The sequence below is a fragment of the Carya illinoinensis genome, chromosome 16, assembly GCF_018687715.1.
Source record: "Carya illinoinensis cultivar Pawnee chromosome 16, C.illinoinensisPawnee_v1, whole genome shotgun sequence".
Taxonomy (NCBI): domain Eukaryota; kingdom Viridiplantae; phylum Streptophyta; class Magnoliopsida; order Fagales; family Juglandaceae; genus Carya; species Carya illinoinensis.
Window position 1 is genome coordinate 21,882,877 of NC_056767.1, and position 17,534 is coordinate 21,900,410.

The 17,534-nt window shown below is 35.1% G+C and overlaps 1 protein-coding gene across 3 annotated transcripts; it reads left to right on the forward strand.

The window, feature by feature from the left end:
* The first annotated feature begins 282 nt into the window (after positions 1–282).
* Positions 283–3,554, forward strand: LOC122298701 (protein SOMBRERO-like). 3 transcript variants are annotated; one of them, XM_043108568.1, is made up of 4 exons: positions 283–666; positions 1,377–1,564; positions 2,417–2,688; positions 2,802–3,554. In XM_043108568.1, the coding sequence occupies exons 2-4, from the start codon at positions 1,396–1,398 to the stop codon at positions 3,333–3,335; spliced, it is 975 nt and encodes a 324-aa protein (XP_042964502.1). In that variant the 5' UTR covers positions 283–666; positions 1,377–1,395; the 3' UTR covers positions 3,336–3,554. The 3 variants fall into 3 exon arrangements, with proteins under 3 accessions (XP_042964502.1, XP_042964503.1, XP_042964501.1); XM_043108569.1 differs by lacking the exon at positions 283–666 and having other exon boundaries at positions 673–1,564; positions 2,802–2,903; positions 3,000–3,554; XM_043108567.1 differs by lacking the exon at positions 283–666 and having other exon boundaries at positions 673–1,564.
* The last annotated feature ends 13,980 nt before the right edge of the window (positions 3,555–17,534 follow it).

The following is a 17,534-nucleotide window of genomic DNA, read 5'->3' on the forward strand; positions in this document are numbered from 1 at the left end:
GGAATAATGGAATAGAACGCTCTCAATATTCCTTCTTTGACTCTGACTTTGTGTGATACATACATAGTCGAATCCAGATAGATTACACTGAGAAAGACAGAAAATAAAACATTTATTTAATTATAACACAAACAAAGAGATGGCCGGGTTCAATGATTAATTGACAGTTAAGCACATTTTCTTCATCCTCATGAGGCGATTTTTGGGATGAGGTCTCCTATTCAACGGACATAATTTCCCTCTTCTTCTCTTATTGCGAGATAATTCCGAAAGATGACATGACTTCGATCATATGCATATTTACTCATGATCTTGTGAGAACAGGAACAACAAACAGTCGGACTTTCCTGCAATACTTTTACTTTCTAATGAATTTTAATATATTTTTCCTTTATTTCTGTGCCCATGCTCGATCGGCTTTTAGTCAGTCCTAACGCTTTGCACTGATCCACACATCTCTCTCTCTCTCTCTCTCTCTCTCTCTCTCTCTCTCTCTCTCTCTCTCTCTCTCTCTCTCTCTCTCTCTCACGTCGTGCCGTTGAAGCCAAGTAATATGCAACTCAAACCACCGCTGTCTGCTTAGTGCTTAGATTTCAGGTGTGGCCGGCCGTTGTGATCTTTTCTTCCTTTTATCACAGAAGGGATCAAAGCTTTAAGACGGCTGAGGTTTGCTTTTTATTCTTTACGGCTCATTTTCCTCTCGTGTTTACGACTTGATATAAAGATCCTATACGGTTATTTGAATCATGAGCTGCATGAGTAGCACTACCGAAAGAGTTATATCAAGATCGATCCTATCAACAAAGAGCTTTTCTTTGCGAACTTTCCTAGCTCCCTCGTCTCACCCAAGTTCCCAACTGTTTTCCTTCTTCTTTTTTCTTTTTTGGACAAATCTGTCATATTTTGAACTTTTTATACAGACGGTGTGTATATATAACAAATCTTCCTTCCAAATTATATTTCCATTTCCTTCTCTGTGGGGTACTGGGGGTGTTCAGTTCATCTCGATCCTTGTTCATCACAGAAAACATTGTTTTTAGAATCATTCCTCCTTCAACCTAAAAAGTTTGAAGTGAAAATTGCATGTTCCGGTTCGATCCACGTCCAGAAGACTACCTTCCGGGAAATAAGTGCTGATGATCTGGGTGTTGAGATTTTCCTGTTTCTGGCGTTTATGAATCTTAATCATTCTATTGGAGAACCAATAGAGCATATTGATCTTTTAAGCACTTGGGACATTATATACCTTTGCAAAGATCTTCCAGAAATATCATCTTATATATTCATAATTAAATTATTCTGATGATCCGTTTATTTTCCTGTTCTAAACTAGTTTGTTTTCATCATGTTATGCCATGTTTGTTTTTTTTTGTCAGGCCTCATAAAGATCAAAAAATGATGCCAGGAAATGGACAATTGAGTGTTCCCCCAGGATTCCGATTCCACCCAACAGATGAGGAGCTTCTCTACTATTATCTAAGGAAGAAGGTCTCATACGAAGCCATCGATCTTGATGTTATCAGGGAAGTAGATCTCAACAAACTCGAGCCTTGGGACCTCAAAGGTTTGATTGATCATCATTTCTTCCTCCAATCCTCCACCATTAATAACTTCATGTATTCTCGATCCGGACATACATATAGTTTGTCGTCACACAAATATATTATATGTAACTACGACCATGGTTGATCGGCATATGTTTTGAGTGTTGAGTTCGGCAAAGTACGTACGTTGTAAAAGTCAGAAACGCATATGTAGGATATTGGTATTTATTGACTTCATGATTTTCACTTGCGCCTTATTGAACGCTCAGGTTCCATCGGCTGCCCATCACCACCAGCCTTATCATCTTAACCTTATCCTAGGCTTGTGTAACAGGTTGATCTTTCATATTTATCTTATCAAACTCTTGTAACAAACTATTATATATTACAATACACGGCCATCACTCTACAGAATGGTAGAGTTGATTTCTCCAGATTTAATTCTTTATGGTATCAGAGAATTCCTCTGACTCACGTCTTTCTCGATCCTATGGCTGCTGACTCAAACATCTCAGCCATGTCAACCCCATCACACCTTCTACCCCACCTACTGTCAGCCTTCATCACGTTGTCACCACAGGAGACAAGCCTCTTGAAGAAAACTTTTTAGGGTTGACTAGGGTTGGCAAAGGAAGGAAGATCACTGTTTATATATATCTATATATATTTATATATATAGTTCAGATACATATCTTAGAAAGAACATTTTATCCCAGCTTTTCTTTTGAATCCTTCCCGGCTCTAAAAAACTGACACATACGATCATTTAACAGAAGAATAAGTTCTTGATCGAGCACAGAAAAATATTGATTCGCAGTCCCTAATTATATGTACTGTTCTAATTTCAAATAGTTTTGGTTATTGACATGCAGAGAAGTGTAGAATTGGATCAGGGCCGCAGAATGAGTGGTATTTTTTCAGCCACAAGGACAAGAAATATCCAACTGGAACTCGAACAAATCGGGCAACCACAGCTGGGTTCTGGAAGGCAACGGGGAGGGACAAAGCCATCCATCTCAGCAATGCCAGAAGCATTGGCATGAGGAAAACCCTTGTGTTCTACACAGGTCGTGCTCCCCACGGCCAAAAGACTGACTGGATCATGCATGAATACCGCCTTGATGATGAAAATTCCCAGGTTCAGGTAATTATTTATACGTATCGTATATTAGATCTAGTTTTACAATAAAAAGAGTTCGAATCTGACAAACCCTCTATCTGTGAAATGAAAATAATATAACATCTCACTTCTATCAGGAAGATGGCTGGGTTGTCTGCAGAGTTTTCAAGAAGAAGAATCACTGTCGAGTTTTCCAGCCAGAAAGTGCTCAAGAAGCTGAACATTTCACTCAAATGAAGGCAAGTGGTTCTGCCCCAGTACTACTAGAGCCAAAACAAACCCATCTTCAACCACTATATGACTATAAATTTGATGGACCAATGCATCTTCCACAGTTGTTCAGCCCAGAGTCAGCTTTTGCTCAGCCTTCCTTTATATCTCCCGCCTCTCTGAACACCATGGACATCCAGTGTTCTCAAAACTTGTTAAGGCTAACAGCAGGTGGCTGTGCCGGCTTTATGCAGCAGGAGAGGTTTAATGGCGACTGGTCATTCTTGGACAAGCTCCTTGCTTCTCATCATCAGAGCATGGATCATCAGCACCCTCAAAGCAAATGCAACTCTTCATCTCATCAAGTTCCTGATCACGTGGGTAGTACCTCAAGTACTAGTCAGAAATTCCCATTTCAATACCTTGGTTGTGAGACTGACATCTTGAAGTTTTCCAAGTAAAACCCTCATGAATTTTCTGTTCTAAGCTGTATGGCAGACATCTTTATGATCTTTGATGATCAGCAGCATAATCCAGTTAGATATTTGGTTGAGATTCTATGCCTTCTAGTTTAAAACTTTAAGTACTTCTCATGATCATGGAAAAGTACTATATATAAGTACTTTAAACTGTTAAGAACAATTACTGATCACGTACAATATATATTTATTGTTTCTTTCTCGTTTTGTCAGCAACGTTAATCAAATTGTTTTTACCTTTCAATTTCCTTTCTGTTTACAATAGTATATGCTTGATGATCAAGAACTAGGTGTAGACTGATCAGCCTACACACATATGAAGCAAGTACCAAAAAAGAAAGGGGAAGAACGTCAATGGATGTTTAAAGCATATATATAATGGATAAACTAGCTGGGAAGAAGCAGCCCTTCTCTCGTTTTAATTGGTAATTAGTGTCATATGAAGTATTTTATAACAAACGTGCGTCAGCTTTTTATTTTTTAAATTTCATCTTTTTTGGGCAATTCAATCTAGAAAATAGTTCTCAGATCATATCCATCCTCAATCCATCTCATGTGAAACTAATTATCATGCTAATTAGGAAGGGAGTTGAAGGGGATGGAAACGTTTTCGCTACTCGCCTACTTAATAAGTGGGCTCGAGACGTACGTAGAATATTTGATTTAAATTGAGTAAGTGTTGTCAAAATCTTAACTCAGGACCTTTACTTACCTGATAGCATTTGAAATTATTATTTATTCTAAAAGACTAAAGTAATGGGAAGAGAAAAATGTAGAATTAATTATTTGTTTTATATTCTTAATATTCGAGAGACTATGCTTTTTCTTTATAGCAACTAAAGGATAACTAATATTTAGGGAACCTTCTTCAATTATCAATATGTTTTAATAAAATTTTGTTCGCTTGCAAGATCTGGCTAATAGTATAGTACTTGCTGAGTATCGTATGTACAATGCACGTACTTGATTACCTCACGGGCGCCAAAATGCTCGCCATCGTGAAGGACCAAGGAGCGTGATGCTCACGGCCAGCTCCATAAGCATCATGAAGAGGGAAAGAGCTCATCTCCTAGCCGATTATAATGGAGAACAAAATGTTCGCTATCTCGATGTGGACCAAGGGAGGCAAAGAGCTAGTCATCACCTCGGCGTGTAGGGTGGGGAGGGAAAGTGATCGCCCTGGGCGAGCAACATGGAGAGCACCAAAAGGAACCAAAGTGCTCGTCACCCTAGACAAGAATTGTGAGATGCAAAGTGCTCAACACCTTGGTGAGCAAGGTACATAGAGACAATGCTCAATACTCGGGTTAGCAGGGGCGGAACTATGTTGTAGGGTAGCACCCCAAAAATTTAAATTTTAAAAATTAGTCTTATATATTATATAATTATAATTTTAAAGGTAAATATTCTTAAAATATTTAAGATTCCCCCCCCCCCCCAACACTCAAATACACAGTATGTCACTCAAAAATCTTTAAGTACATTAACATAATAGTCTTGATTTGACATATCTATCTCTCTTTATTTGCCTTTATTGTGCATTGTGCAATTTGTTTAGTTTTATATCAAAAATATCATATAAGTTTTTCTTGTCTTTCTGAGCTTACAAATATAGTTAGATGGTTTTTTTTTTTTTTTCTCCTTTGGGTCATTCTTGACTTCATTGAATTTCTTGCCTATTACCTGTATATAATCATTTTTTACAACCTTTGAGATGTTCTTAACCACATATTAATCAGTTAACTAGCTAGAAGTTTCAATAGAATTTATCTAATAGTTAAAACAAATTTGGAAGATTCTTGCATATGGGAGGCAGCAAATTTATCTAGTTAGATGATTGATGAGACATTTCTAGAGAGATAGAGAGAGTATGTAAAGAATTTATTAGTTATTCACGTGGGTTTTTTTGTTCACTTATCAATAGTAATATAATTATACAATAAAAATTTAACGACTTTTATATTATTAGATACTTTTTTAGGTTTATTCTTAATCTATGAATTTATTTTCAAAGCTTAGAAAAATATGAGTAAGTTGAGAAAAATTGTATAATTTTATGATATATGATTATTTTTTTATATAGTCACGTGCAAAAAGTACATATTACTTATGCTCACACATACTGCACACTTTGTCGATTGCCCCCTAGAGACCAAATCATAGTTCCACTCTTATTCTGTCCAAGCTTTTCCCACCCTAAACTAGACCGAACAGCCTAAGGATCGGGCATGTCCGGTCCTATTTGGGACAGTTCAGTCCGGTTGGTCCAACCTTTTTTTTAAATCAATTAATAAAAAATTTTTATTTAAAATAATAAATTAAAATTAAGTGACTTATTAAATGAAAATTATATAATAAATTGTACTATTATTAATATATACTAGTATTATATATTATAGTTATACATTAAAGAATATAATAATACATTGATCTAAATATATATGGTTATAGACTTAGTACCAATACTATAACTAATAACTATGCTAGTAGCATTACTAATATACTATATGTTAGTGATAAATTAATAATACTATATTAAATAATACTTTATGTAGTTATAGTGATTCAATACTAACGTATTAAGTTAACTATACTAATACTCTTATAACTTTATACATATGTTATAATTTATGCTATAACTCTTATAATATGATAATATATTAATATATACTACTACTATATATTATAGTTATACATCAAAGAATATAATACTTATGTAATATTGTGATATATTAATAATTAATTATATACAATTATTTATATAAATCGTATATATAAATAATAAAATATATATATATATATATTTTAATTTTCATTTGGTCTAGTCTGGGGTGAAAAACTCTTGGACTAGGAACCGGACCAAATGCATTCCGTCTTATATAATTTGGACCAGGCGAGTCTAGTCTGATCCAAAAATGATCGATTTCGTCAGTTTCTCTGGTCCGGACCGGCCGAATCTCACCCCTAATGGGTTGTAAAATATTCATAACCCAGATGAGCACCATAGAGAGCATCAAGATAACTAAAGGGTTCGCCAAGATAACTAGCCAAGCACCACATGGGCAAAGTGCTAGACCTTGGGCAAACACGACGAGAGGCAAGGGCTCACTCTCTAAGCGAGCACTATGAGAGATGAAGTGCTTGCCACTTGGCAAGCAGCATGGGGTCTAATTGCTCACGTTGAAGCAAGCACCACAGAAGTTACATACTCATCACTTATGTAAACAGAAAGGAAATGAAAATGGCTCATATCGTAGGTGAGCAACAGGGAGAACACGAATGTAATCAAAGTGCTCACCAAGGTAACCAAACAAGCACTACAGGAAGAACAGTGCTCAAATCCTAGGCGAGAGATAAAATGTCCTCCACCAGACAAGCAATACTGAAAACAAAGTGCTCATAATATATTCAACTTTTTTCTCTCTCATTTTTCAAAATCCCATAAAATATCTTAATTCAAACTATTTTATTACTATTAACAAACTATTTCACTAATATTCATAAATTTTTCATCCCATATCATCTCACCTATATAACCAAACAAGGTTGAGGCTCAAGTTTTGCAAAATTATAACAGTAAACCACATTTTATATATATATATATATATATATATATATATTGATAAATTTTGTGATGACCCCGTTTTTACGTATATTTTCACTGAAAGAGTGTTTTTAATTTAATTAATATATTAGTTCTTTTATTTTAAATTATTGTATTTTAAATTGGTTTTATTTTATTTGATGTGGTGTTTAATTTATTTTAGTCGTTTTACGGTTTTAAAATCGTTTTCGACGAATCAGTTTTTAGATTCCGGAGTGAGGATTGGAGACCTCATTTCTTTTCTTTTCTCTTTTTTTCTTTTTTCCTTTTTCCTTTTTCCTTTTCCCTTTTCTTTCCTTCTTCTTTCTTTCTTTTTCTTCTTCTTTTTCTCTTCTCCCCGTGCACGCGCTGCTTCCTTTTCTCCCCTTCCCGTCGCCGCCCGTTGACCAACCCAGACCGCCACCGTCCGGCCGCCGTGTAGTACACCACCCCCACCAAAATCTTTCCCTCCCACCGATGATCACCCCCACCAATTTTCAGGGCCATCCGACCAGTCGTTATCCGCCACGCACGGCTAAAAGTCACGGCACCAGCCCTCTTTTCTCTCTCTGTTGCCAGTTGCTTTCTCAGCCCAGGGAGCAACAGGGAGAACACGAATGTAATCAAAGTGCTCACCAAGGTAACCAAACAAGCACTACATGAAGAAAAGTGCTCAAATCCTAGGCAAGAGATCAAATGTCCTCCACCAGACAAGCAATACCGAAAACAAAGTGCTCATAATATATTCAACTTTGTTCTTTCTCATTTTTCAAAACGCCATAAAATATCTTAATTTAAACTATTTTATTACTATTAACAAACTATCCCACTAATCTTCATAAATTTTTCATCCCATATCATCTCACCATATAACCAAACAAGGTTGAGGCTCAAGTTTTGCAAAATTATAATAGTAAACCACATTTTATATATATATATATATATATATATATATATATATATATATATATTGATAAATTTTATTATTAAAATTTAAAACGTGCTATATCTTACTCTCTTTTATTTTATTAAAAAAAATACATTTTCTATATTTTATTCTTTCTTTATTTTTTAACTCATATTTTTTCAAATTTCTTGTAACATTTTCTCAGGACCAACTATTTATTTCTCACTACTATTAGGAAGAGACCAAATAATTATTGTTTTACAATCATTTTTTTAGGATCATGTATTTATTTGCATGTAGTCTTAAAACTTGGACATATTAAGACTGTAAATATCATTTTTCATCTTCAAAATCATGATATATATCTTCCTAATGATAATATATATTTTCACTACAACAAAATTTACTTTTTGTGATGAACAAAACCGTCACCTAAAATGAGCAAACCATCACAAAATTCTGTGACGGTTAGAAACCATTACCACAACCGTCACCTAAAAGATGTCACAGAAAGTAATTCGTGACGATTTACTATTCAACTATCACAAAAAAAAAAAAAAAAAATTGTGACCATTGGATTTCTTCAATGAGATTTGACATTCGAACGTGATTTTTTGTGACAATTAAATTCCATTACAGAAAAGTACATTCAAACATAAAAATAAATGTTCAAATGTTAACATGACCGATTAACATTCGAACTAAAAGAATCTGACATTCGTTGTTTTTGTTTTGAACATTTGACATATACGTTCGAACGTAACAAAGTCTGAACATTTCCTCAATGATGTTTGAATGTTGGATTTGGATGTCAATGATTATGCATTCAAACGTAAGCCATTTAACATTCAAATTTTGTGTTGACATTCGAACGTTCCATTGTAATCATTCAAACGTTCAGCAGTTTTTACTTTCAAACATATCGGTTTACGTTCGGACGTTTTGTTGGTTTTTGTTGGCATTATGTTCGAACGTTAGTTCGATTGTGGAGCAATGTTCGAATGTTTATGACCTATATTTGATTCGAGCATTCTGAGGAGAAATACTAATTTCATAAAAATTAATTAAAAAGTATACAAATCGTATTATATTACACAATAAATTTAACAATTAATAATGTCTTATAAATTTGTAAAATTAGAAAATAAAAATTTGAACAATGATAATATTAAATTTATTTCTTTTTCTTTCCTCAGCTACTGCGATCCTGCTGCAGTGACATAACACACTCCATCTAAACCAACATCATCCCTTTGCATTTGTTCTTAGACTTCAATGTGTATTATTTCCTCCTGATCTCTCTGTTGCTCATGTAAACGCATTTTAAATCAAACTGTCGCTCCAAGAAAAACTCTAACTCCTGCTGTCTCAACTTCATATACTCAATTTCTTGACATGATGTATTTAAATCTTTAGTAAGATTATTAACTTATAAAGTCGAAGTCGTGAAGATAAACCGACATGCTTGAAAGAACGTTCCAGACTTTTTTACCAAACTAGACTTGGTCCTGAGCACTTGCGTGAATATGTCCATATCACTACAAGATGATTCCTTGGAAGCTGAATATATCTCAATAATTTTTTCTTGCAATTAGAAAAAAAAAAACACACAATAAGTAATATATTAAAAGAAATACAAGTCAAAAATAAATTATTCACATATTGCATAATTTATTAAAAAAATTAAAATCGCTTACATAATTATATTTAGCAACATGATCAATTCACTCACTATGCTCATCAGTGTGAATAATAGCATAGACATAAATAAAGGAGAAATTTTCAAGATCATCACATTTCTAACAAAATCACATTAACAATTTTAAAAAATAATGTTAGTACTTAAATAAAAGAATATGAGAAAAAGGACTGAATTTCTATAAGTTATTAATTACTTTTTTATCACCAAGACATTGGAATGACCTTGAACCGCCACGATGGTTGATAGTTAAAGCGGTTCTATTTTGTGCATTTATAGAACTTAAGTGGCACAAAATTAATTAAGAATGTTAATTATAATATATTTATAATATAGAACAGATATAAATGTAAATAATTATATAATAGAAATCTAGAACACCTCGTTAAATAAGTCCAATACCATGTTTATTGCCCTCGTCGACATCCTATACAATGACTTGATGTGAAACAATTGCACAATAAATGACATTTTGTTGTGTTTTGTGCAGCCATGATAAAGCTTGCGCTTTGTATCTTCCCATATTGCAGAGAAGTTCTCCGATTCACTCCCTCAGCCACTTAAGACATCATCGTCAACTTCATACATAAACATCCTAGCTTCAATGGCACCCAACATCTCCTCCATCTCATCTCACTCATTAGTGTCATCCCACTCAGTATCCTCATCCATGTGCCGCATATCAAATGGATAAGTATTAAAAATCTCACCTGATTGTTCATTGTTACCCAGATGACTAACACAAGAGGGAGGTAAATTGAGTTGTATTTAAAAATTAACAATTATAAATCAAATACACAATATAAAATAAAAATAAAATATGAAACAGCAACAAACATAAAGAGTAAGAGTAAGAGAGAAGCAAACTTAGTATATTAACGAGGTTCGACTCCATTGTCTATGTCCTCGCCTCAAGCTACCCCTTGAGAATTTTCAAATTTACTATTCAACCTCCTTCAGGTGGAGATAAAAATCTATTACACCTTTGAACAATACCGCTACAGATGATCCGTGTAAAACACCCTCTACACTTGTAATCACCTTACACGTGGTGATTCAATTATTCCCTGTGTAGAATACTTTCTACAAGTACAAGGGTTATACACACCATTTTACTGATAGAAGAGCTGATAGTGGGTAGGTTATCAGAAAACACTCGTCAATGAATGAAATAAGAACAATACAGCGCAAACTATATCTCTCTCAAAATGAACAAGGGTTAAGGTTCAATGTTTAGTGAAGAGAGAATGAAAGTTTTGAATGAATGTTGTATAATTTTGGTGTTGATAATTTGAATCTCTCAAATGATCTATTTATAGGTATATGAGATTTCATATTCAAATTTAAAAAGATTCACATATCAAAGACTACAACATTTATTTTTTCAAAAAATTTAAATTAATACTTCTTCTTTTTCAATTGTCAAAAATAACATCATTCATTTTTTCAAAAAAAATTGAATAAAAATTTATTCTTTTTCATTTGCCAAAGACAATATCATTCATTTTTCAAAAATTTTAAACCTAATCTTTTACTTTTCGCATATGACAAAATGAGTACTATTTACTTTTTAAAATTTTCAAACAAAATCATCTACCTTTTGCATAAGTAAAAAATAGCATCAATCACTTTCGAAAATATTCAAATAAAGCATGCACATGTGAAAGATGACAATCAATTATCTTTAATATTTTCAAAATATTCATGCACATGTGGAAAATGTATTTTAATGCTTTATAATAAAATATTAATTTTTAGCCTTAATTCTAATTTTGAATTTTTAAGAGATTTACAAAATTACTCTATGAGTTTTAATATGAACTTGTTCTCTTCTTGCTCATGCTTAGTTCTTTGATGGGCTTAACTCCATTGTGTAGACAACTTGAGTTTGAGACTTCTTTATTTTTTGAATTCATTTATTATCATAAAAATCCATATGTAGATATATAATTATACGAAACTTGAAACCTTGACTTCAACAATCTTCCTCTTTTTGATAATGACAAATACTTGATAGAATCTGAAACATGTATTAATACTTAAACTCCTCTGAAAATGTGCGTTAGTTTTTCAAGCAAAAGTATAAATATAATTTTAAGCATATATAACAAATTTAGTAATTCAAACAATGTTAATATTATAATCTAAAACTTATATCTTTGTCATAATTAAAAAGGATTCGCAGCAAGTAAATGGACTGAAGAAAATTGTGTGTTAGTAGAAATTCTATATAGTTGAAAAATTGGAGTTTTCCGTGACCCAACAAGTGTAGCTGGAAATTTGCATCTAATACCATATAAAATCAGTCTTAAAGTTCATAAAATTCGCATCAAATCTTATTCTCATCTCTATAACTTATCTACATTACTTCAACATTCTCGTTTTAAGTTTTCAATTCTTCTCTCAATGACTCATTTTTCTAACATTTTTTTAAATCCATCCATGATATATTTTACACCTCAACCTCATGTCCATTCTGCAGCTCCCATTGGTGCCATGTTGCAGTAAGAAAATAATAATTTGACTAACAAGTCAGACTCCGATGCTATCTATGACTTGGTGAGTCTCGGGACTCGCTATTCATGTTCTATTGTTGCTTTTTTCAGTGGATACAGGTCAAAAACTATAAAGTTGAAAACCTTAAAGAACAAATTATTGTACTTCAGCGAATTGTTCAAGAATCTCACATAAGGGAATGAATCCTTTGGTAGAAAAATAAACAGTTGAAATCTCTATTAGATTCTTAATTCCACTTGCCAATTCGTATGAATAGGGATGGCATGATATTGTATGAAGAGAATGAGCGTCTCAAATATGAGGCTAAGAACCTCAAATTTATGTAAAAGTATTTATAAAAATTATCTCTCTATTTTTATTGACTATGGTCTATTTTTGAAAAGATATTCATAGCATGCATCATATCTATTTCTCTTCTAATCATACATAATATATCTTCTGGCAAAAGTTTTGTGAAAATATCTGCCAACTGATCGTGTATGTTTGTGAACTCTAGTACTATATCGTCTTCTGCACATGACCTCGAATAAAATGATATCTTATTTCAATATGCTTAGTTCTAGAATGTTATATTGAGTTATTTGAAAGATTTATAACACTTGTATTATCAGATTTGATTGGAATGTGATTATACATTAATTTAAAATCTTCAAGTTATTGCTTCATGTAAAGAACTCGAGCACAATAATTACCCGCAGCACCATATTCTGCATCAGCAGTAGATAATGCAACAAAATTTTACTTTTTACTAAACCATGAAACTAATTCATGATCTAAAAAATGACATGCTCCACTTAGGGTTGTACACCAAACTGAAAAACCAGCCTATATCGACTGATTGGAATGTGATTATACATTAATGTAAAATCTTCAAGTTATTGCTTCATGTAAAGAACTTGAGCACAACAATTACCCACAGCACTATATTCTGCCTCAGCAGTAAATAATGCAACAGAATTTTACCTTTTACTAAATCAGAAAACTAATGCATGACCTAAAAAATGACATCCTCCGATTAGGGCTGTACACCAAACTGAAAAACCAGCCTACACCAACCGAGACAGACCGCCAGAGGCCGGAACCGGCCAAAACCGGTGAAGAACCGGTCGTCAGTTGAGCTAAATATATAGGAGCCGACGTCGGCCGATTCGGTTCGTGGTTCGACCCTAGGGAAAATCGCTAAACCGACCGACATCAGCGGTAACCTTTTTTTTGGTTTTCTACCTATAAAGAAACAACGCCATTTCATTTTAATGAGTGAAATGGCGTCGTTTAAGACCCTTCACTGAGCAAAAAATTTAGTGGAACGGCACTGTTTGACAACCTCGTTCAAAAATAGCATTAAACCAACTCGCATCCCTTCCTTCTTCGTCGTCTTCTTCTTTAAGCTCTAGGGTTTTGTCTATTTCCTCTACCAAAGCTTCATCGCACACCCATGGCAGAGTCGCAGACACTACTCCTCTATCCCAGACGATGCCAACGGCAGACCGAAGACTGCGTCGATGCTAGTCGAGATCGATGGAATCGGTTTTCTCTCCCCCAGTCGATCGGTTTCGACCGGTTGTAAGCAACGTTTTCCCACGTCGGAGGGGTTTTGGTTTAGTGCTGAAATCGACGCCGACTCATCGATTTACACCCCTATCTCCATTATTACTTTTTCGATCAATTTTGCAATCAGCATAATCTGCATCTATGTAGTTGATTAGATCAAAAAATGTGTGTTTAGGGTACCATAACCCAAAGTTACTTGTACCACTAAGATGTCTAAAAATGTGCTTAACTGTAATCAAATGAGATTCTTTTGTAGATGATTGAAAGCGTGCACATAAGCATATGCTAAATATAATATCTGGTCTACTGGTTGTCAAGTATAATAAGTTACCAATCATACCTTGATATACTTTCGAGTCAACTGGTTTATCAGTTTTGTGACGCCCCCAAATCCCCACGCCCGAACACGAGGAAATCGAGACGTCCGGATGGTGACAACCCGGGTCACCATCCTATCGACGGGTGCCGAGTGTGTGCAAAGGCAACAAATGTGCACGAAAGAACACGCAGCGGATAACGAAAGTCATAACTAAGTACCAGAATTTTTCTTAACGTAATACAAGCTGTTTAAAACGTACATAGATAAAATATTACAAAAACACAAATACAGATTTAAACAAATATAAAACATAGCATCAGCAACCCGGCGGAGCCGCATCCTCGGGCTCAGCCTCCTCCTCTTCGTCCTCTAACTCTGCACCAAAAGCTACGGAACCAAGAATGGTACCGCAGGTAAGTAAAACCCAAACACTACCAGATAAAAACACATAAAACTCAAACAAGATGCATGAAACATGCCCAATGCACAAAGCCCATAAAACACAAGTTTTCCACACACGCCAAAAACTCATTTGGCCCAAAAACACACAACCTTTTTAACTAACACGCCAAAAGTCACATTTGGCCCAATATCTCGCCAAAAGTCCATTTGGCCCAATACCACGCCAAAAGTCCCATTTGGCCTCTCAAACCATTATCCAATTTTAACCGCATGCACCATGACCTCCCCTAGGGGTTATCCGCACACCCTGGCTCCAGTGCCACACCGTAGAGTACCACCAAGCGTGTGACACCTAACAAGCGATGCCCAGTTCCGCGCCCCGCGCATGCGTAGCCAAGCATCCTCTAGCCCTCACCAGCGAAGGGCCACGGAGTCGGTGCGTAAGGCGATGCCCGGTTCCGCGCCCGGCGCGTTCGTAGCCAAGCAACCCCTAGCCCCCGCTCTCATCGTCTAGCGACAACTCAGGGGACATCACTCAGTTTATTCCGCTCCCGAGTGACCAGAGGAGCTCCACCGGGATAATACCCCATCCCGACTTGGGGTCATGATACACACGCACCCGTAAGACCACTTACGCCAATACACAAGCTTTTCACACTTAAACAAAAACACACGTGCATGCATCATGCAATGCCATAACAATGCATAATAAAATAATCAAACAACATAAAACAATTAAACAGACAACTCCGTCCTCCATCCATCCGACCCCCGAAACTCCTCGGACTCAATCCGGAATCAACAACCAACAACAATAAATAAATTGAATGAGCGATATATATTTAAATCTGAAAATAGGGTTTGGAAAATACTTACAGCGCTATATGGCGATTTTAGAAAACACGCGGCGTTGCAAACGGCGCCGGAAAAGCAACGTCACAGTGAAAATTCACTGTGGGCGTGGGTTGTGAAAAACCCACTTTTGAACAGGGACAAACTAGGACACGAAAATGATAGGGAATGGTCTAGGGATGGTTGTGAAGCTATTGGAAGTGGCGGTTGGCCGTGGATGGCGGCGGAATCGCCGGAAATAGGCCGGATTTCCCAAAAAGGAAAGCTAGCTCGTAGGAGCTGTTCCGGTGGTCGTTGGAGGCCGAAAATGGGTGGGTTAGGACGGCAAGGGACCAGTGATGAAGTGGTGAAGAAATGGTGGCCGGAGGTGGAGCGACGGCGGCGGAACGGAGGAAAAACCGTGCGGCTTTGTTGGGCGTTTTCCGGCCAAACGGCCAGCCGGATGGGGCTGAGGTTCGGAGGGGTGGTGCGCCGGAGGGAGACGAAGAGGATGGTGGGGGTGGTGTCGACCACGGCGGCCGGATGGCGGCGGGTCGAGGGTGGAACCGTTTCCGGCGTGGGTGAGGAGAGAGAAGAGAGACACCGGGGGGGCTCGAGCGGGAAGAGAGAGAAGAGAAGAAAAAAAAAAGAAAAGAAAGAAAAAAGAAAGAGGAAGGAAAAAAAAGAAAGAAGGAAAGAGAAAAAGAAAAAGGAAAAAGAAGAGAAAAAGGAAAAGAGCTGTAGGGAAAGGATGAGATCCAATCCTCACTCCGGGAAAACAAAACTAAACCGCCAAAAAGATTAAAAACCACAAAACAACTTAAAGAAATAAAACACAACATCAAATAAATTAAAAACCAATTTTAAAACGCAAATAAATTAAAATAAATAACTGATATATTAATTAAAATAAAAACAATTATTTCAGCGAAAATACACTCAAAAGCGGGTCATCACAGGTTTCATCTTTATCAAGTTTAGTGGATTGGCTCATTGGTGTTCCGATTTCCTTAGCACTTTTCATCCCAAACTTCTTGAGTAATTCCTTAATATATTTTGACTAATTAATGAATATTTCATTTTTTGCTTGCTTGATTTGCAATTCAAGAAAGAATGTAAGTTCTTCCATCATGCTCATTTCAAATTCTTCCTGCATAATCTTAGCAAAAACTTGGCACATATTTTCATTAGTAGCACCAAATATTACATCATCAACATAAATCTGAATCAAAAGAATATCATCATTTTCTTGTTTAATAAAAAAAGTTGTGTCAATTTTTCCTCTTGAAAAACTTTTTTCAATCAAGAAACCACTGAGTCTCTCGTACTAAACTCTAGGAGCTTGCTTGAGTCTATATAATACTTTTGTGAGTTTGAAAACATAATTTGAAGAAATATGATTTTTAAAACCTGTAAGTTGCTTAACATATACCTATTCATTTATAAAATCATTTAAGAAAACACTTTTTATATCCATTTGAAAAGGTTTGAAATCTTTATAACAAGCATATGTAAGTAGCATTTGAATAGTTTCTAATCTTGCGACTAGTGCATATTTCTCATCATAATCAATTCTTTCTTTTTTATTGAAATATTGGGCTACAAGTAAAACCTTATTTCTAGTAATGACTCCGGACTCATCTTTCTTATTTCTAAAAACTCATTTTGTTCCAATAATAGTATGATTTTTTAGTTTAGAAACAAATGTCCAAAGATCATTTTTTTCAAATTGATTCAACGGTTCACGCATAGCTAGAATCCAAGATTTATCAAGAAGTGTTTCATCAATCTTTGTGGATTCTATCTGAGATAGAAAAGCAGTATGATTGCAAATATTTCTAAGAGATGATCAAATGCTTACACCTCATGAAGGTTCTCCCAGAATTTGTTCTATTGGATGATCTTTCACAAATTTTCACTATTTGGTTGCATTTTGTATTAAATTTTGATGATTTTCTTGATATCTCTATGTTGGACTTCCTCTATTGTGTTCTTTTTGTTGAGATTGAGACTTTCTGTGTTATTTATAGATCCTATTTCTTCATCAATGGATTTCTTGGAGAGTAGAGAATTAGATTCATTAAATACTACATGCATAAATTCTTGTACAGTCAAAGTCTTTTTATTGAATACTCTATAAGTTTTACTATTAGTAGAATACCCGAAAAAGATACATTCATCAGGTTTTGCATCAAACTTGCCTAAATTATTCATGTTATTCAAAATAAAATATTTGCATCCAAATACATGAAAGTAACTAATGTTGGGTTTTTCCTCAATCCAAAGATCATAGAGGGTTTTATCTAGCTTAGACCTTAGCATAACTCTATTTATAACATAACATGCAGTACTTACCGTTTTGGCTCAGAAGT

Excerpts from the sequence above, each read along its gene's own strand:
- LOC122298701 (XM_043108567.1), top strand. The coding sequence starts at position 1,303 with ATGATCCGTTTATTTTCCTGTTCTAAACTAGTTTGTTTTCATCATGTT. Across the intron at positions 1,565-2,416 it reads CGAGCCTTGGGACCTCAAAG|AGAAGTGTAGAATTGGATCA; the intron begins GTTTGATTGATC and ends ATTGACATGCAG. Across the intron at positions 2,689-2,801 it reads ATGAAAATTCCCAGGTTCAG|GAAGATGGCTGGGTTGTCTG; the intron begins GTAATTATTTAT and ends CACTTCTATCAG.